The sequence below is a fragment of the Anoplopoma fimbria genome, chromosome 17 (genome assembly GCF_027596085.1).
Source record: "Anoplopoma fimbria isolate UVic2021 breed Golden Eagle Sablefish chromosome 17, Afim_UVic_2022, whole genome shotgun sequence".
In the NCBI taxonomy this organism is placed as follows: domain Eukaryota; kingdom Metazoa; phylum Chordata; class Actinopteri; order Perciformes; family Anoplopomatidae; genus Anoplopoma; species Anoplopoma fimbria.
This window is the reverse complement of record NC_072465.1, coordinates 20,921,296-20,936,221: the sequence shown is the minus strand read 5'-3', so window position 1 is coordinate 20,936,221 and position 14,926 is coordinate 20,921,296. Positions and strand designations below refer to the sequence as shown.

Genomic DNA, 14,926 nt, shown 5'->3' with positions numbered 1-14,926 from the left:
ATACAAAAATGTAATGGATGTCTGAGATAAGAGAAAAACAGAAAAGAGAGAGAGAGAGGGGTGTACACAAGGACACAATGTGGATCTATTTTTCCACAAATAACTCTTTTAAGATTGTATAAACAGATATAGATCCTAGAAAGAGAAGGGGGGATGTTTTAGTCCTGGGAGGGGCTGAATTAGAGCCATATTGAGTTGGCAACAAACAGCTTATTTCTCTCCCCTGCAGTGGATGTATGGCTGTTGCAGTGGCCTTTGGGCTCCAGGCTGCTCTCAGCATGAAAACCTCCTAGCAATGCACTCCCTCTGCGCTGTCAGCATGACGCTGCACACACACACACAAGCAATAACAACATGCACACGCAAAAGAAGGACACAAAAGGAGGTAGCGAGAGTCACACAATAACAATAAAAAACAAACGTGTGGAAGTGAAATCACGGTATGTACACACACACACACATACACACGCACGTTTTGAGTGAGTATCAAGTGTCACACTCTCATAACTGCCCTTGACACTATGGATTTACAGGCAGCAAACACCTTCCATGTATGACAGAGCTGTGTGTTTATGTGTGTGTGGGAGTGTTTTTACTGCCTTGTGGGGACATACGTCTGATTACAAAGTCACATTGTGGGGACTCTTTTTTTCTTTTGGACAAAATGGGGACAATTGCAAGTCCCCATAACATTAATCATAACATTTTAGGGAGAAGACTTGGTTCAAGGTTAGGGTAAGGGTAAGGATTAGGCTGGTAGTGGTTAAAGTTAGGGTAGGTCTCCAGGAAATAAATGTAATTCAATGTGATGCCCCCAAAAGTCATGAAAACAAGACTGTGTTTGTGCGAGTGTGTGTGTGTGTGTGTGTGTGTGTGTGTGTGTGTGTGTGTGTGTGTGTGTGTGTGTGTGTGTGTGTGTGTGTGTGTGTGTGTGTGTGTGTGTGTGAATATTTGAAGGGCTCATCCTCCTTAACACCTAGCCTGTGGGTTAATAAGCAGTGGTGTGTATCTGGCCCTTCTCTAAATGTTTTCACCTCTATTCTGGACACTTTCTCTCTGGTTCTTGTGTCTCTGCACCATTTACTGCAGTCTCTCTCTCTCTCTGTCTCCCTTTTTCTATCTCAGTCTCTCTCTTTTTCTCTCCCTCTATCTCTCTCTCTCTATCTCTCTCTATCTCTCTCTCAGACATTAACCTATCTCCGTTTCTGATTTGAATTAATTATTAATACATCTTTCCTTACCTCTCCCAGCCTTTCTCTTGCACCCTACCTCCCTATTTCCTCTGCCTTATTCCCTCGTGTGGCTACCTCTGTCTAACATATCTTCAATTTTTGTTTTATTTTATTTTAGCCCACACCCCTCTGACAGCTGCTGTCTTTTTCTCTGATCTTTGTCTCACTGGGTATTCGCTGCTGTCATAGCAGGAGAGAGGTAAAGGCACCAGAGCTGACAGCAGTACAGAAGAATGGCAGGCGGTGTGGTCGCAGGATCCATAACAACCTGTGTATGTCCCCATCAGACCCCTGCTCTGGCATCATCACCACGGGTAGGAAGAAAATTATATTATATAAAAACTTTTTTTTAAATCATTTTAATCATCTTTTAAAAAAAACCAAAAGGCAATTTAGCCCCTTACACTTGACAGATCAATTGATGCATTGTCAATACTCACTCATTTCCCTACTCTTTTGAGTCTCTCAACTTCGGGCCCGTTGGTTCCGACTGGAGACGTGATCTTTAAAAACAGGTCATGGGTATCAGTGATGTTGCTAGGTAAATGCCCAGGGTTGTATTGAAAACCGAAAGGAGGCAGTGAACTCTCCATTGACGTGTCAAGGGGACGCACCCTATTTTTTCCCATGATGATGCAATTTTTTGTAAACCAAATCCATTTTGAAATCATAGAAATGAACAAAAGAAACGTAAAAAATACTAATACACCGACCAGTCACCATTTTCTTACCTTAAGAGCATCTCTCTTGTGCAGACTAGATCCCATGTTCGTAGTCTAAATCAATCCCGAATGAGACAATGCCCATGCTTGGGAGTGGGTTATAACCCTCCAACAGTGAGTCTACATCGATGCTGACTTAACCAGCTCCAGTTACTAAACATTTGCAAAGCCGTTTTGTGTTCATCATGGAACAAGTTTCGCAAAATGTTTCTCCGCAGGATTCACTGTTAACATTTATAAACGTAAACTGTCAAATTAAGAAAAGGTAACATTAGCTTGTTAACAGCTAACTTTTCCCATCCCATCATCTTTTTAGTTATCAACTGCAGCCCTGCTAGATATAGGGTGCTAAAATAATCATTTTTAGTTCGATACTTTGAGCTACTTTTCAGTCCTTGGTTGCTTATTGTTGAGCCGATTGTTTTTCCCTCTGGCAGGCTAGGTTTCCACAGTGTGACGGGTTGCTCTCTAAATCTATTGTGTCAATTTGTGCTTGGACAAATATCACCATGCTATAAACATCATGATAACATTCCCCTCAAATCATATCAATAATGAAATGTCATCCCTTGGGGAAATGTGTTCAGTGGTGTAGACATGAATCATTCCCATCACTGTCATTACAAGTATTGGGCATAATTAGAAGTTCTCTCTGAGGGCTCTTTTCACTTACAAAGATCACATCGACATTTTCTAATGACAAATATTTCATGTTGAGCCTCATTTATTTTCTTCTTCACTAGTATCGATAGACTGAACATCAGATATTGAGCCCGCAGGGAAAAGGAGTCAACCCTGGCTGTCAAAAAGTTAATTTAATTTTCATTCAACTGTATTAGGAGTTGAAGGTCTTTTTCTATCAATGTTAACAATTCGCAACTGTACAGTAATTGTTGTATGGGTGAATAATTGTAGTTTCTTTCATAAGGATTGTTTCCCCTGAATCCTTCAAACTTTTTTTTTTTATTTCTAAATGGGAATTTATTTTTTTCAAGGAGACATTTTCACACACATAAAACCATGTCTGAATTGCTTCCTGAGTTTTCTATCCTTGAGCTGATGGAAGCCATCTGTTTTGACATCAATCAAATGATAAACACAGAAAATAAATCTTGCACCTGTCTTCCTGCTCCAAAAAATATGTCGATAGTAAAAAGCATACTGAACTACATACTACTGCTCAAATCCAGTCTAATGTAAAATGCACAATGGAAATGGGACAGTTTTATTGTTGTTGGACATTCTGATGATTTAGTGTTGTGGTAATTGCAGGTGTTTGCATGGAAGATGGAGAGAACTGGTGCTCTCAAATCAACAGGCTGCAGCAACTGCTGGATAAACTGGAGTGTCAGGTATGAAGTGGTTCCTTACGTATATTTTACAAGTTTAAAAGGTTAATTTATTGTCATTGTATAACACAGTTGCGCAACGAAAAGCAGTCTGTAATCCTATTTTGCTACATGAGAAAACCACACAAAAAACAAAACAAAACTGTATTATATGGAGGAGGGTGGATAATGAATTTAGGAGTCTGGCAGCCTGAGGAAAGAAGCTGCACTGAAGTCTGGTGGTACGGCAGCTGATACTTCTGTAGCACTTGCCAGGCGGCAGCAGATTGAACAGGCTTTGGCTGGGGTGGGTATTTATTTAATATCCTTTGGGCTTCTCAGGCACCTCTTGTCACCAATATCACTGATGCTCATTAGATGGGTACCAATAATGTTCTGGGCAGTTTTGATCAACTGCTATAGAGCCCTCCTGCCTTTTGTTGGTGCACATCCCATGCCAGTTTGTAATGTCTCCAGTCAGGAAGTTTCCCATTTAATCGGAATACAGATTGAATCTAAAAGGTTGAGCAAATATGAGCACAAAGCTTTAATATTTTGACTCTCATAGATTGATGGAATAACTGGCCATGAATACAAATACAGTATGTAGAAGCCATTAACATAATTAAGTGTGTTAAATAGGTAATGGAATCAATTTATGAGGAAATAACAAAGGCGGAGTGTTTACTGAGCTGTCACAGGCCTGCCACCTCAGTTTTAAAAACATTTTTATTATTAAACAACTTGTGACAAATTATGCAGATAATATGCAAAACAGTAACACCTAATGTATTATCTTTTCAACCATTTTGGGGCACAGAATTATTAATGTGTTTAGAACAATAACAAGTACACAGCTGGGCTACACACACAGTGCTGCATGTTGTGCACATCTCTACCTGTAAACCTGCCTGCAAGGCTACAAGATTACTGAGGACACATTGGTTTCACTTGAATGGTTCAATATTCTGTCTTCATTATAATGTCTGGGACAAGGTGTCAGCTTAGTGCTTGAATGGTTTCAGCTGTAATGGGGAAAAATACAAGAAAAAAACTGTCTATTATGTTAAATATTGTACATTTCTGGGCAGCGTTATTCAGAGCAAGTCTTTGTGCGTTTGGTATGATCAAAAAGAGCAAAGGGTGCACTCGAAACATGTTGAAACGACGCTTTTCTAAGAGGAGTTCAGTAGATCTGTGTATCTGACAAGCACAGAGCACAGTCACCTCTCTACCTCTCATTTCTCATTCTGTAACCTGTAACCCATTCTTGCTAACATGTCTCAAAACCTCTTCTCACTTCTTCCACATCTTCTGCTCCATGTCATTCTCTCTCTGCCTGTTGTTTTCTTTATTAACTCCTGTTATTCCCATCTTTTGATGTTCATTCTTCCTCTCCTTTCAGTAGCCCTCAAAGCATTTTTCTCTCTCTAGCCCTCCTTTCTGCCGACCCAGAGGGACTCAGAGTGCAATATCAAAAGCAATTCATAACCTGCAGCATGTTCTGAGTGCAATATCCATCCCCACACTTCAACGCCAGCAGCATCACACACACCTTCTGTCCACTTTTCTCCCTTTCTCTGCTCTCTCAGATGCAACATAATGAGTTTTCTGCCTCAAAGGTTATGTTCTATGTGTACAAACACACAAATACATACACACAAGAACCATAACCTTTAAGGTGGAAAGCTTAATCTGTTTTATCACATTTACTGTATATGATTGTTCATAATCAATATGAATGGTCATAATCATACATTTATAGACTACGTGCTGTATATAGCCTACAGGTATGGTTGAAAGAAAGAAATCATGTGCAGTGAATTACATGTTTCTACTTGTTATTCTTATTATTGAATGAATAGATGTAATCCTTATAGCCCTGTAGGGAATTTGTCCTGTTGAAAAATACCAAATCCAATCAGATATCATACAACAGCAGAGCTTTTATACCCGTTTGTGCTTGAATCCAGCGGGTGCAATTTGCCCAGAGGTGCAAACAACTGTGTGTAATATCAGTACTCTTTTCTTTCAAATTGCACAATCCAATTAAAATAAGTGAAATATGTATTAAGGAAACTTGTGGTGTTTACTGGATTGTTTTTGTAATAACTTTCAGAAGAATACTTATTCAATACGAAAATTAGAACTGTGTTATAGAAAGAAAATGATGCCCATACCTCTTGCATCACCAACCTTTCTTACCGGGATGTTTAACAGCTAAGAAGTTCTTCTCATATGTGTTACCTTCTTGTTTCAGGGTCCGAAGTTGGAGCCACTGAAAGAGGACACACTGGCCAGCACGTACAAGTCTGTAAGTCAGCACTGATACAATAATTTTACCTGTAATACTGACCTTAGTAAAGAGGCAATGACTAAACTTTTTTTTTTGTGGTAGGTAGGATTTATTAAACATTGAGCTTTTGGTCAGGCCCTTGCACCGAATGTTAAAAAGTGACACTTATCTGCCTGGATTAAGATATAGAACAACACTCTCTTTATCAGACTATACAGTGGCTTGATTAAAATCATTGTGAATCATTGTGCAAATTAAGAAGAGCACTCTAACACTGCAGAGACAAACTTATTTGGAAATATTTTGCCATGGCTTGCATAATTTCCCTTTAACTACATATTCTACTCCATTAACACCCCCGGTAGTATTGGTTTTCACAAAGTTTGCTGCTTCAGTGTTTTTAGATCTTTTTGTCAGATGTTACTATGGTATACTGAAATATAATTACAAGCATTTCATAAGTGTCAAAGGCTTTTATTGACAATTACATTAAGTTTATGCAAAGAGTCAATATTTGCAGTGTTGACCCTTCTTTTTCAAGACCTCTGCAATTCGCCCTGGCATGCTGTCAATTAACTTCTGGGCCACATCCTGACTGATGGCAGCCCATTCTTTCATAATCAATGCTTGGAGTTTGTCAGAATTTGTGGGTTTTTGTTTGTCCACCCGCCTCTTGAGGATTGACCACAAGTTCTCAATGGGATTAAGGTCTGGGGAGTTTCCTGGCCATGGACCCAAAATGTTGATGTTTTGTTCCCCGAGCCACTTAGTTATCACTTTTGCCTTCTGGCAAGGTGCTCCATCATGCTGGAAAAGGCATTGCTCGTCACCAAACTTTTCTTGGATGGTTGGGAGAAGTTGCTCTTGGAGTTTGGATGTTTTGGTACCATTCTTTATGATACCGGCTGTGTTCTTAGGCAAAATTGTGAGTGAGCCCACTCCCTTGGCTGAGAAGCAACCCCACACATGAATGGTCTCACATGCTTTACTGTTGGCATGACACAGGACTGATGGTAGCGCTCACCTTTTCTTCTCCGGACAAGCTTTTTTCCGGATGCCCCAAACAATCAGAAAGGGGATTCATCAGAGAAAATCACTTTACCCCAGTCCTCAGCAGTCCAATCCCTGTACCTTTTGCAGAATATCAGTCTGTCCCTGATGTTTTTCCTGGAGAGAAGTGGCTTCTTTGCTGCCCTTCTTGACACCAGGCCATCCTCCAAAAGTCTTCGCCTCACTGTGCGTGCAGATGCACTCACACCTGCCTGCTGCCATTCCTGAGCAAGCTCTGCACTGGTGGTGCCCCGATCCTGCAGCTGAATCATCTTTAGGAGACGGTCCTGGCGCTTGCTGGACTTTCTTGGGCGCCCTGAAGCCTTCTTCACAACAATTGAACCTCTCTCCTTGAAGTTCTTGATGGTCCGATAAATGGTTGATTTAGGTGCAATCTTACTAGCAGCAATATCCTTGCCTGTGAAGCCCTTTTTGTGCAAAGCAATGATGATTGCACATGTTTCCTTGCAGGTAAACAGGGTTAACAGAGGAAGAACAATATTTTCAAGCACCACCCTCCTTTTATAGCTTCAAATCTGTTATTCTAACTCAATCAGCATGACAGAGTGATCTCCAGCCTTGTCCTCGTCAACACTCTCACCTGTGTTAACGAGAGAATCACTGACACGATGTCAGCTGGTCTTTTTGTGGCAGGGCTGAAATGCAGTGGAAATGTTTTTTGGGGGATTAAGTTCATTTTCATGGCAAAGAGGGACTTTGCAATTAATTGCAATTCATCTGATCACTCTTCATAACATTCTGGAGTATATGCAAATTGCCATCATAAAAACTGAGGCAGCAGACTTTGTGAAAATGTATATTTGTGTCATTCTCAAACCTTTTGGCCAGTGATGTACACCTCCAGTAGTTACAGTATGTTCCCAAAAATATATATATATAATTCAAACTCCCTTTTCAGCCGCATTCAGAAATGATTCTCTCTGGTAACTGGATTTCGCTCATGCAGTTTTTCACTGTCCCCATTCCAAATGTCAAGTGGCACATCGGTTTCCTTCTCAAACCAGATATAACCATTGTTCTCATTCTAGTTCATTCCAGCTATGAAAATCTATATATGACAAGCTTCAAGATTAAATGGTGTTCAATATGAAGCAGGCAAGGGCCCGTTTATGTTGACAAGGCTTACCTTGACACAAGAAAGAGTAAATAGAAATTGCTCTGAGTTTGGCGCTGAGTGTATTTGACGATTTCACACTTGGATAAAAACGTTACTGAAGCTTGAAAGGTAAAAATAGTGTGAAAACACCCACAGACAGGTAAGAGCGACAGTAACCTAAATTGTTCGGGGTAACTATGGTGACACTTTTATCAAAGTATTTATAACAGCAATAGTAAAGTGAAGTCTGTTTTCACCAGTTTCAATGCTTGAAAAAAGGAAAATGATGGAAAGCAATGTTTGTATTTCTCTGTTGCTCCTCAGATTTTAGAATAACCCTTGCAAAATAAAACCCAGTAAAAAGCAAACAATATTTAAATAAGGTCTTGTAATAAAATACAAAAAAAACACAAGATCCATTCATAAAAAAACTGTCCTTTTTCACTGTGGATTCCCATGCACATTACAATCTACAAGATCTAATGGTAGATTTTTTACTGAGATTAGTTGTTTTTTATGTTTTGAGGTTTTGAAGGATGCACCTATAAAGTTCCTGTCACTGCAATACAACTGAGCTGAATGCCATTTTGTTTGCTCCTCAGAACACTGACAAATTGTGCTTTTTATAAATGTAATTTTTAAATGCTATGAGCATCATCAATTAAATCCCTTCCTCCTCTGTTGAAGAGATTTCAAAGGTTTGTATCTCATCACTAAACCTACATGGCAGATACAAAGAAGTATATCGTTTTGTAATGAAGACCTTGGTGAAAGCAGAGCTTACAGGTTTCTCTTCATACTGTTTGCAGTGGTGACTCACTCCTGCATTGAATTGTTGAGAAAGTAAAGAGGGCAGCAGGTTGACGTTGTGCATCGGGATCTTTAGTTCAAGCCCAGTTTCCCTAAAGATGACGATGAATCACAGCCAGCTGGGAGGTCGCTCGTTAGGTGGACACATCAATCGATAAAGCAACATATTTCAAAGGGTCTTTATTTTCCCTCTGTCAGGAGGTCCGTGGATTGAGGGAAAGCAGGTGTTTTGTGAAACATTTTCATGTCACGTTTAGTTGATACGTTGAGTGTGCTCTCACTACTTCACCAACAATCTTTAAGGAACAAATGTAAAAAAGAAAACTATTTGTGACACTGACTGTAAGTTCACATTTCATTTAGAGGGAAAAGCCTACCAGCTGCTGTCATCAGTATATTATATTAGGAAGTAGAGACAAACGCCTCTGGTGTCATGGCAACAGTATATTACTAAAATTGTATATTGCTATTATAGTGCCGTAATTGTGTCAGCATTCTGTTATGCAATGTGGTTTTCATATAATTCACAAATAGTCCTTGAACTTATCTTTGATTACTTTCTTGTAGTGCCTCCATCTTACTTTGTGCAGCTGTTTCCACTCAGGATTTCAGATATATTGACGAACAAAATGTATCAACAAAGCGCCTTAAGTAAGATCAATACTAAGTGACGTAACAATTGTTTATTTATTTCCCATCTGTAGTTAGTGAGAGTGAGATTTGTACCATAGGATATGATGTGAGCCACCTCACGCACACGCACACACACACACACACACACACACACACACACACACACACACACACACACACACACACACACACACACACACACACACAGCAACATATTCCTATTCTGGGCAGCCAATGAGTCATTTCTTCATAACCCAACTCTCTGTCTCTTGTCTCTTTGCCAACAGAACATCCTGTTGGTTCAGAGGCAGATGTCGGTGACCGATGAAGATCTGGACAACTTCCGGAAAGTTCTGAAGAGCTACATCGATGCCACTGCAGCAAACTCTGACAACCTGCAGTGAGTGTTTTGCTTGTTTTCAGACAAATAAATACATATTTTAAACACTTTGTCAGGCTCTGCTGCTGAGATAGCTTTTTTGAAAATTGAGGCCATGTTGAATCAGGGTTTTGAAGTGCAACTGCGACAAAACTGATAAGTAAACTCAGAGAAAAGATGGAAACTACTGTAAATGAAAAGTTTCCGTCAGCTTTTTAACATCCATCATCCTTATAGCATTTATATATTATAGCAGCTGTTATGTGACCCCAAACTGTGAGCAGCTCGATTGAAAATGAAAATCGTTGAAAGAACAATCTAATATTTTCACAAATACGCAGTCTAATCATTTAATGCTGTCTGTTGTCTTGCAACAAGCTTTGCTCTAGCTTTGCCTAGAGGTATTCAGATTGTTTAATTAAGTAAAGCTACAATTGGTAACAATAATGAAAATACATTTTTATCATATTTACTCAAACGGTCACTATATCCTGACAGTACATGAAACAGATAATCTGTGAACAAATCCGATTCCTCTGCCTCCTTTTAGTGGTCCCAATGGCATTTTGCAAGATTACACTGCCCTCGAGGAAAAAACAATCAAAGCAAAGGAGTCTTTAACACAGCTGTCAATTACAGCTTGTGAAGCTCTGAGAAGATCAAATTGTCAAACTAGGCACTACATGAATCAGTACTCTTTTACTGTAATGCCTAATTCTGGCCTAAAACTTTTCAGAAGGATAATTTAGTGTTCTGTTTAGCTGTGAAATGAGAATGTTTTCTCTGGTCAGTGGGTGGTTGTTGGTTTTGGCTTAGCTGTTTTCAACATGGCGACCAGGCTACAAACTTTCTCATTTTACAGCTTACTTAAGTAAGTATTATCAGCAAAATGTACTTAAAGTATGAAAAGTTAAAGTAGTCATTGTGCAGTAAAATGTTAGCTGTCAGTGTTTTACTATTATATTGTTTATGGATCAATATATCTACTGTGTTGCATTTCTATTTGTTTGGGGTCCTACTGATTTTAGCTACTTTATACTGTTGGGTAGTTAAGCTTCAGAAATGCATCATATTTTATAAGATCTTCATCATGTTTTTCATGTTGCTGTCCTGCTGGAAAGACGCATCTCTAAAAAGTAAACTTTCAGGAGCTCAACAGCCATACTTTTAGCTTTGTGACTATGCATTTTCTAGCTGATCCAAGATGGTTTTAAAGTTGTTTATTTAGCTTTAGAATTAGAAGAATTTTCTCAACATATGAAGGAACACTACATCCTTACATACATGGTTTTCACTTGACAGGAATTCTGAAAAGCAACGAAACGTGTAAGACAATTGTGGTGAAGTAAAAGTATAGAAATAATATTTGCCTCTGAAATGTAGTGGAGGAGAAGTATAAAGTTGTATAAAAGGGAAATACAAGAACCTGTACAAGTACTTTGTATTCTCTTCTTCTTCTCCATCCTGCTGTCAGCGTGTCCGTTCAGAAGCTACCGGGAAAGTTGTGTTATATAATGTATGAGTTCTGGCAAGACCGCATCTCCTGGATGAGGTCAGTATATGTGTGTGTGTGTGTGTGTGTGTGTGTGTGTGTGTGTGTGTGTGTGTGTGTGTGTGTGTGTGTGTGTGTGTGTGTGTGTGTGTGTGTGTGTGTGTGTGTGTGTGTGTGTGTGTGTGTGTTGTGTATCAGATATTGGCAGACAGTTTGGCACTTAACTTTTTGATGGAAATGTTCCCCATCAGGGAAGATGAGCAGATGGCCCTTCTCTCAGTTTGCACATACACGCACACAAACACACGTACACACAAACACACACAATCACACACATGGATGTAGCTTAAATGGTTTTAAATAGAATCTATTCACATATCTGTGAACACGCTAATCTGCACAGACCCGCTGTGTTTGATAAATATGTGATTTCAAAGAATCAATCACAGTTTTCAATTACAAGTTATGAACGTTTACTATTTTGATTAAATAATTTAAGGTCCAGTGTGTAGGATTTAGTGGCATCTGGTGGTATGGTTGTAGATTGCAACCAGATGGCAACCTCCCATTCTGAAAAATGCAGCCAATGTGGAAGTGCCTTAAACTTGCTCCTCTGGTTGCAGAAAACAAGCTGAATTAAAGAAGACTAAGAAAATGACCCTACTTTTCACTTGATTTAACATCTTAGTAAACATTATAAGCATGTGTTTATGGTCTCAATAGCTAGTTTAAAGCCTTCTTTAAAACTGCATGATGTTCATTTAGCCATTTATGGTGCCATTTATAGTCAAATAGACCATAAAGCACAATGAATTCAACTAGAGGTGATGCTCAACTCTCTTTTTACCCCTATTTTATTCCTTCGTTGTCTTCCCTATAGCTACCTGCAGTCCAACAGCAGTAAAGATTTCCAGCGCTGCGCCATTGACATGTTGGAGGATGCTGAAGTAGTTTCTACCATGTTGCTTCCAGGTTTGTATACGTTTTCTGTGAGTGTATTTATGTGTGTATATTGTATTAATGAACATTTAATAGTTTTAATAATGTGACGTTATGACGAGAAAATAAGAAATGTGCGTCAGATGGAAGTCACAATGCCAGGTATAAGTCAGCCTGCAGGAAAACATTTTCCAGTAAAACCAGTTCTGCAAACCCTGCTTAGAGTGAGATCAACACATGTAATATATGGCAAAACCTCCAGCATTGGTTTAGTCATTTACATGAACTTACTATTAATGAAACCAGTTGTCGTATACAGTAGATCTGATATTTACCTTTACTTTATTGCTTAGTACATTGTCATGTGTCTACGATGTGAGTAATGAGGACCATAGACATTATGACATTAGGATTTTGACATTGATGTATTGATATGACACACATCCAGTTTTGGCACAGTGATTGCACATTAAAGCCAGAGCCTCGGCTGTTGAGAGCTTTCTAGAAAATCTTCTCAGCTTCTCATTGCCTCTGTGATCTGTTCATTTTCTGCTGTTTGAGAGTCATTTGAGGTCATACTGTGCTTGTCACTCAAACAGAGCCTTGCTTCTCCCCTGTGTCAACAGCAATTCCAAATCTTTTGAAGAATATCCTTAGAAAATAGCCTTGCTTGATACTGGAATTAAAAATGGTAGCCACAAGTATCGATGACAGAGATCTGTTCACTTTCACCAACCATTGCATGGATTTGAACTTGCCAAACAACTTGCTATCAGCCTATCTTTGGTCATTGTAGGCCATGCTGCAAAATTGATGATTGGTTAAACACCCATTGGCTTATGCAGGCGACCTGATTGCTCTTACTTTTCATTAGATATCGTACAAACATTTGATTCAGGATACATAATTGTGGGACAATCGCGTATATCAACAGTCAAAATTCAGGCTTTTTTAAGCATAATCAATTCAAACTTTTTTGAGTGAAATTTTGTCTCTTTTCAAGAGAGAACACACTGCTTAGTCCAGACGTCCATAGCAGGTAATATTGAATTTGGACACAGTTGTAGATCGTTGGGTTGTTGGGCTAACAGCCTTATTCATATTGTCCAAGATTAGTTAATGTGGTAATCACTGTGTGTCACGTTCAGCTGTTGCATTAGTACATTAGGCCTGGATGTGTTGTGATATGTTAAGATGTACTTAAAGCTCCCATCTGTGGAAACCGGGGATGCGTCCAGAATTTCTGGGCCTCCTGACAATAAATTACTTTAAGAATTTGTATAAAGGTATAAATGTTTTCAAATCAGGGATTTACTGTGAAAATATTGAATGTTTCTGAATAAATAAATGGGGATATTCTCTCCAAACACCCTGGGCTATGTTCACACTGCCTGTTTAAAGTGAGCTGGCTCTGTTGTTTGGTCACATGGCACAGATCCGATATGTGTGTATTGTGAAGGTGTAAACATGCCAAAAACACAGAATATCAAATAGTTACTTGCGTTTTTTGTCGGACACATTTGCAAGTGTTTTCCAGCAGGCTGACTTATACCTGGCATTGTGACTTCCATCTGACGCACATTTCTTATTTTCTCGTCATAACGTCATCAACTCCTCAGCAGGATCAACACATGACAGAGTAGCACTAATCAATGCCCGCAGTCCAGGCCACAACCACGACTCTCCTCTCGACATTTGATTAATTTGTTGCGATAGAATTAGTTATTATTTCTTCATCTTTGCATTTGCTGCAGATTGTGATTTAGCTGTGTGGGCTGCACGGGTTGCGTCCGTTGCTAGGTTACTGTACGTGGTTGTTCACTTTCACATCTGTGAGTCGCACGAATTCATGGTGACTGTTTCAGACATAAATAAACAGTTGTGATGCAAACACAGGAAATTAAAAAGGGTCACTTTTAAAGCAGGCAACAACAGGAAGTACAACAAACACTGATGTTGGAAAACAGAAGAAAAACAACCTAAAATGACAATTTTAAATATATATCAGCATTTCCAATATATAGCTTTTAAGCTGCTTCTTATAGAACACCATATGTGTTTGCATTGACTTTTTTTTTTTTTTCTCTCAAAGACAGACATCATTAGTAAGTTACTTTGCTGCCGGGGAAACAAGTGTTGCTACAATGCGCTGATTGGGAGAAAAGGGGAGGATAGTTTACGAGGCAGAGATTCGACTCTGGAATCAATAATAGAAAAAATAAATAAAACACGACACTTCTCCTAGCAGAGGCTATAATTGTCCGTGTCAGCAACAGTCACAATACTTTATATTTTTTTCCAGGAGGAGCATTGCACACGATTACTTTGTTTGAATACCTTTAAGAATATTTTCACTGCTTAAGCCTGTGCTTCTCTTTGACTGAAAAGGACACCAGTTTAAACATATCTGGCCTGTGTTTGCTGGGCATTGCATATAATGTGTGTACATGCAAATCATTTACACACTTGTTATTTTGCTGATGGTAATGGTCAGCTGAAATATGTGAAAACTGAGAGCCTAATCCAGTGTAAGCTAGATCAATGATGGATCCTAAATGTGTGGTGACCCAACTCTGTGTGTGTTTCCTCAGCTTCCTGGTGGATTATGACTAACAACTAGCGACTGAATCCAGAATGTCACATCTACTGCCTACACTGTCACACGGACAAAGACACACTGGAGCATCAACCCACACACACACACACACACACACACACACACACACACACACACACACACACACACACACACACACACACACACACACACACACAAATTAAGAAGGCATCCGTGTGTTTGGAAGCAACAGGAGACCGAGCCAATGGCGTCATCCAGCACTCTCCAGCAGCATCTTTTAATGTTCCTCTGTCTTCGACTGCTCATTATTGTGCTGCTTATATCAAAAGGGATAGCTGCATCCCTATAGC

The 14,926-nt window shown here is 39.3% G+C and overlaps 1 protein-coding gene across 1 annotated transcript in view; it reads left to right on the top strand.

The window, feature by feature from the left end:
- Positions 1 to 14,683, top strand: part of necab3 (N-terminal EF-hand calcium binding protein 3) — a 34,624-nt gene extending 19,941 nt beyond the window's left edge. The window contains exons 7-13 of the mRNA XM_054617585.1: positions 1,425 to 1,546; positions 3,227 to 3,306; positions 5,543 to 5,596; positions 9,476 to 9,588; positions 11,042 to 11,119; positions 11,940 to 12,031; positions 14,590 to 14,683. Of these exons, the coding sequence (XP_054473560.1) occupies positions 1,425 to 1,546; positions 3,227 to 3,306; positions 5,543 to 5,596; positions 9,476 to 9,588; positions 11,042 to 11,119; positions 11,940 to 12,031; positions 14,590 to 14,618 (568 nt within the window). The 3' untranslated portion in view covers positions 14,619 to 14,683. The remainder of the gene's footprint in view (positions 1 to 1,424; positions 1,547 to 3,226; positions 3,307 to 5,542; positions 5,597 to 9,475; positions 9,589 to 11,041; positions 11,120 to 11,939; positions 12,032 to 14,589) is intronic.
- Positions 14,684 to 14,926: the final 243 nt, after the last annotated feature.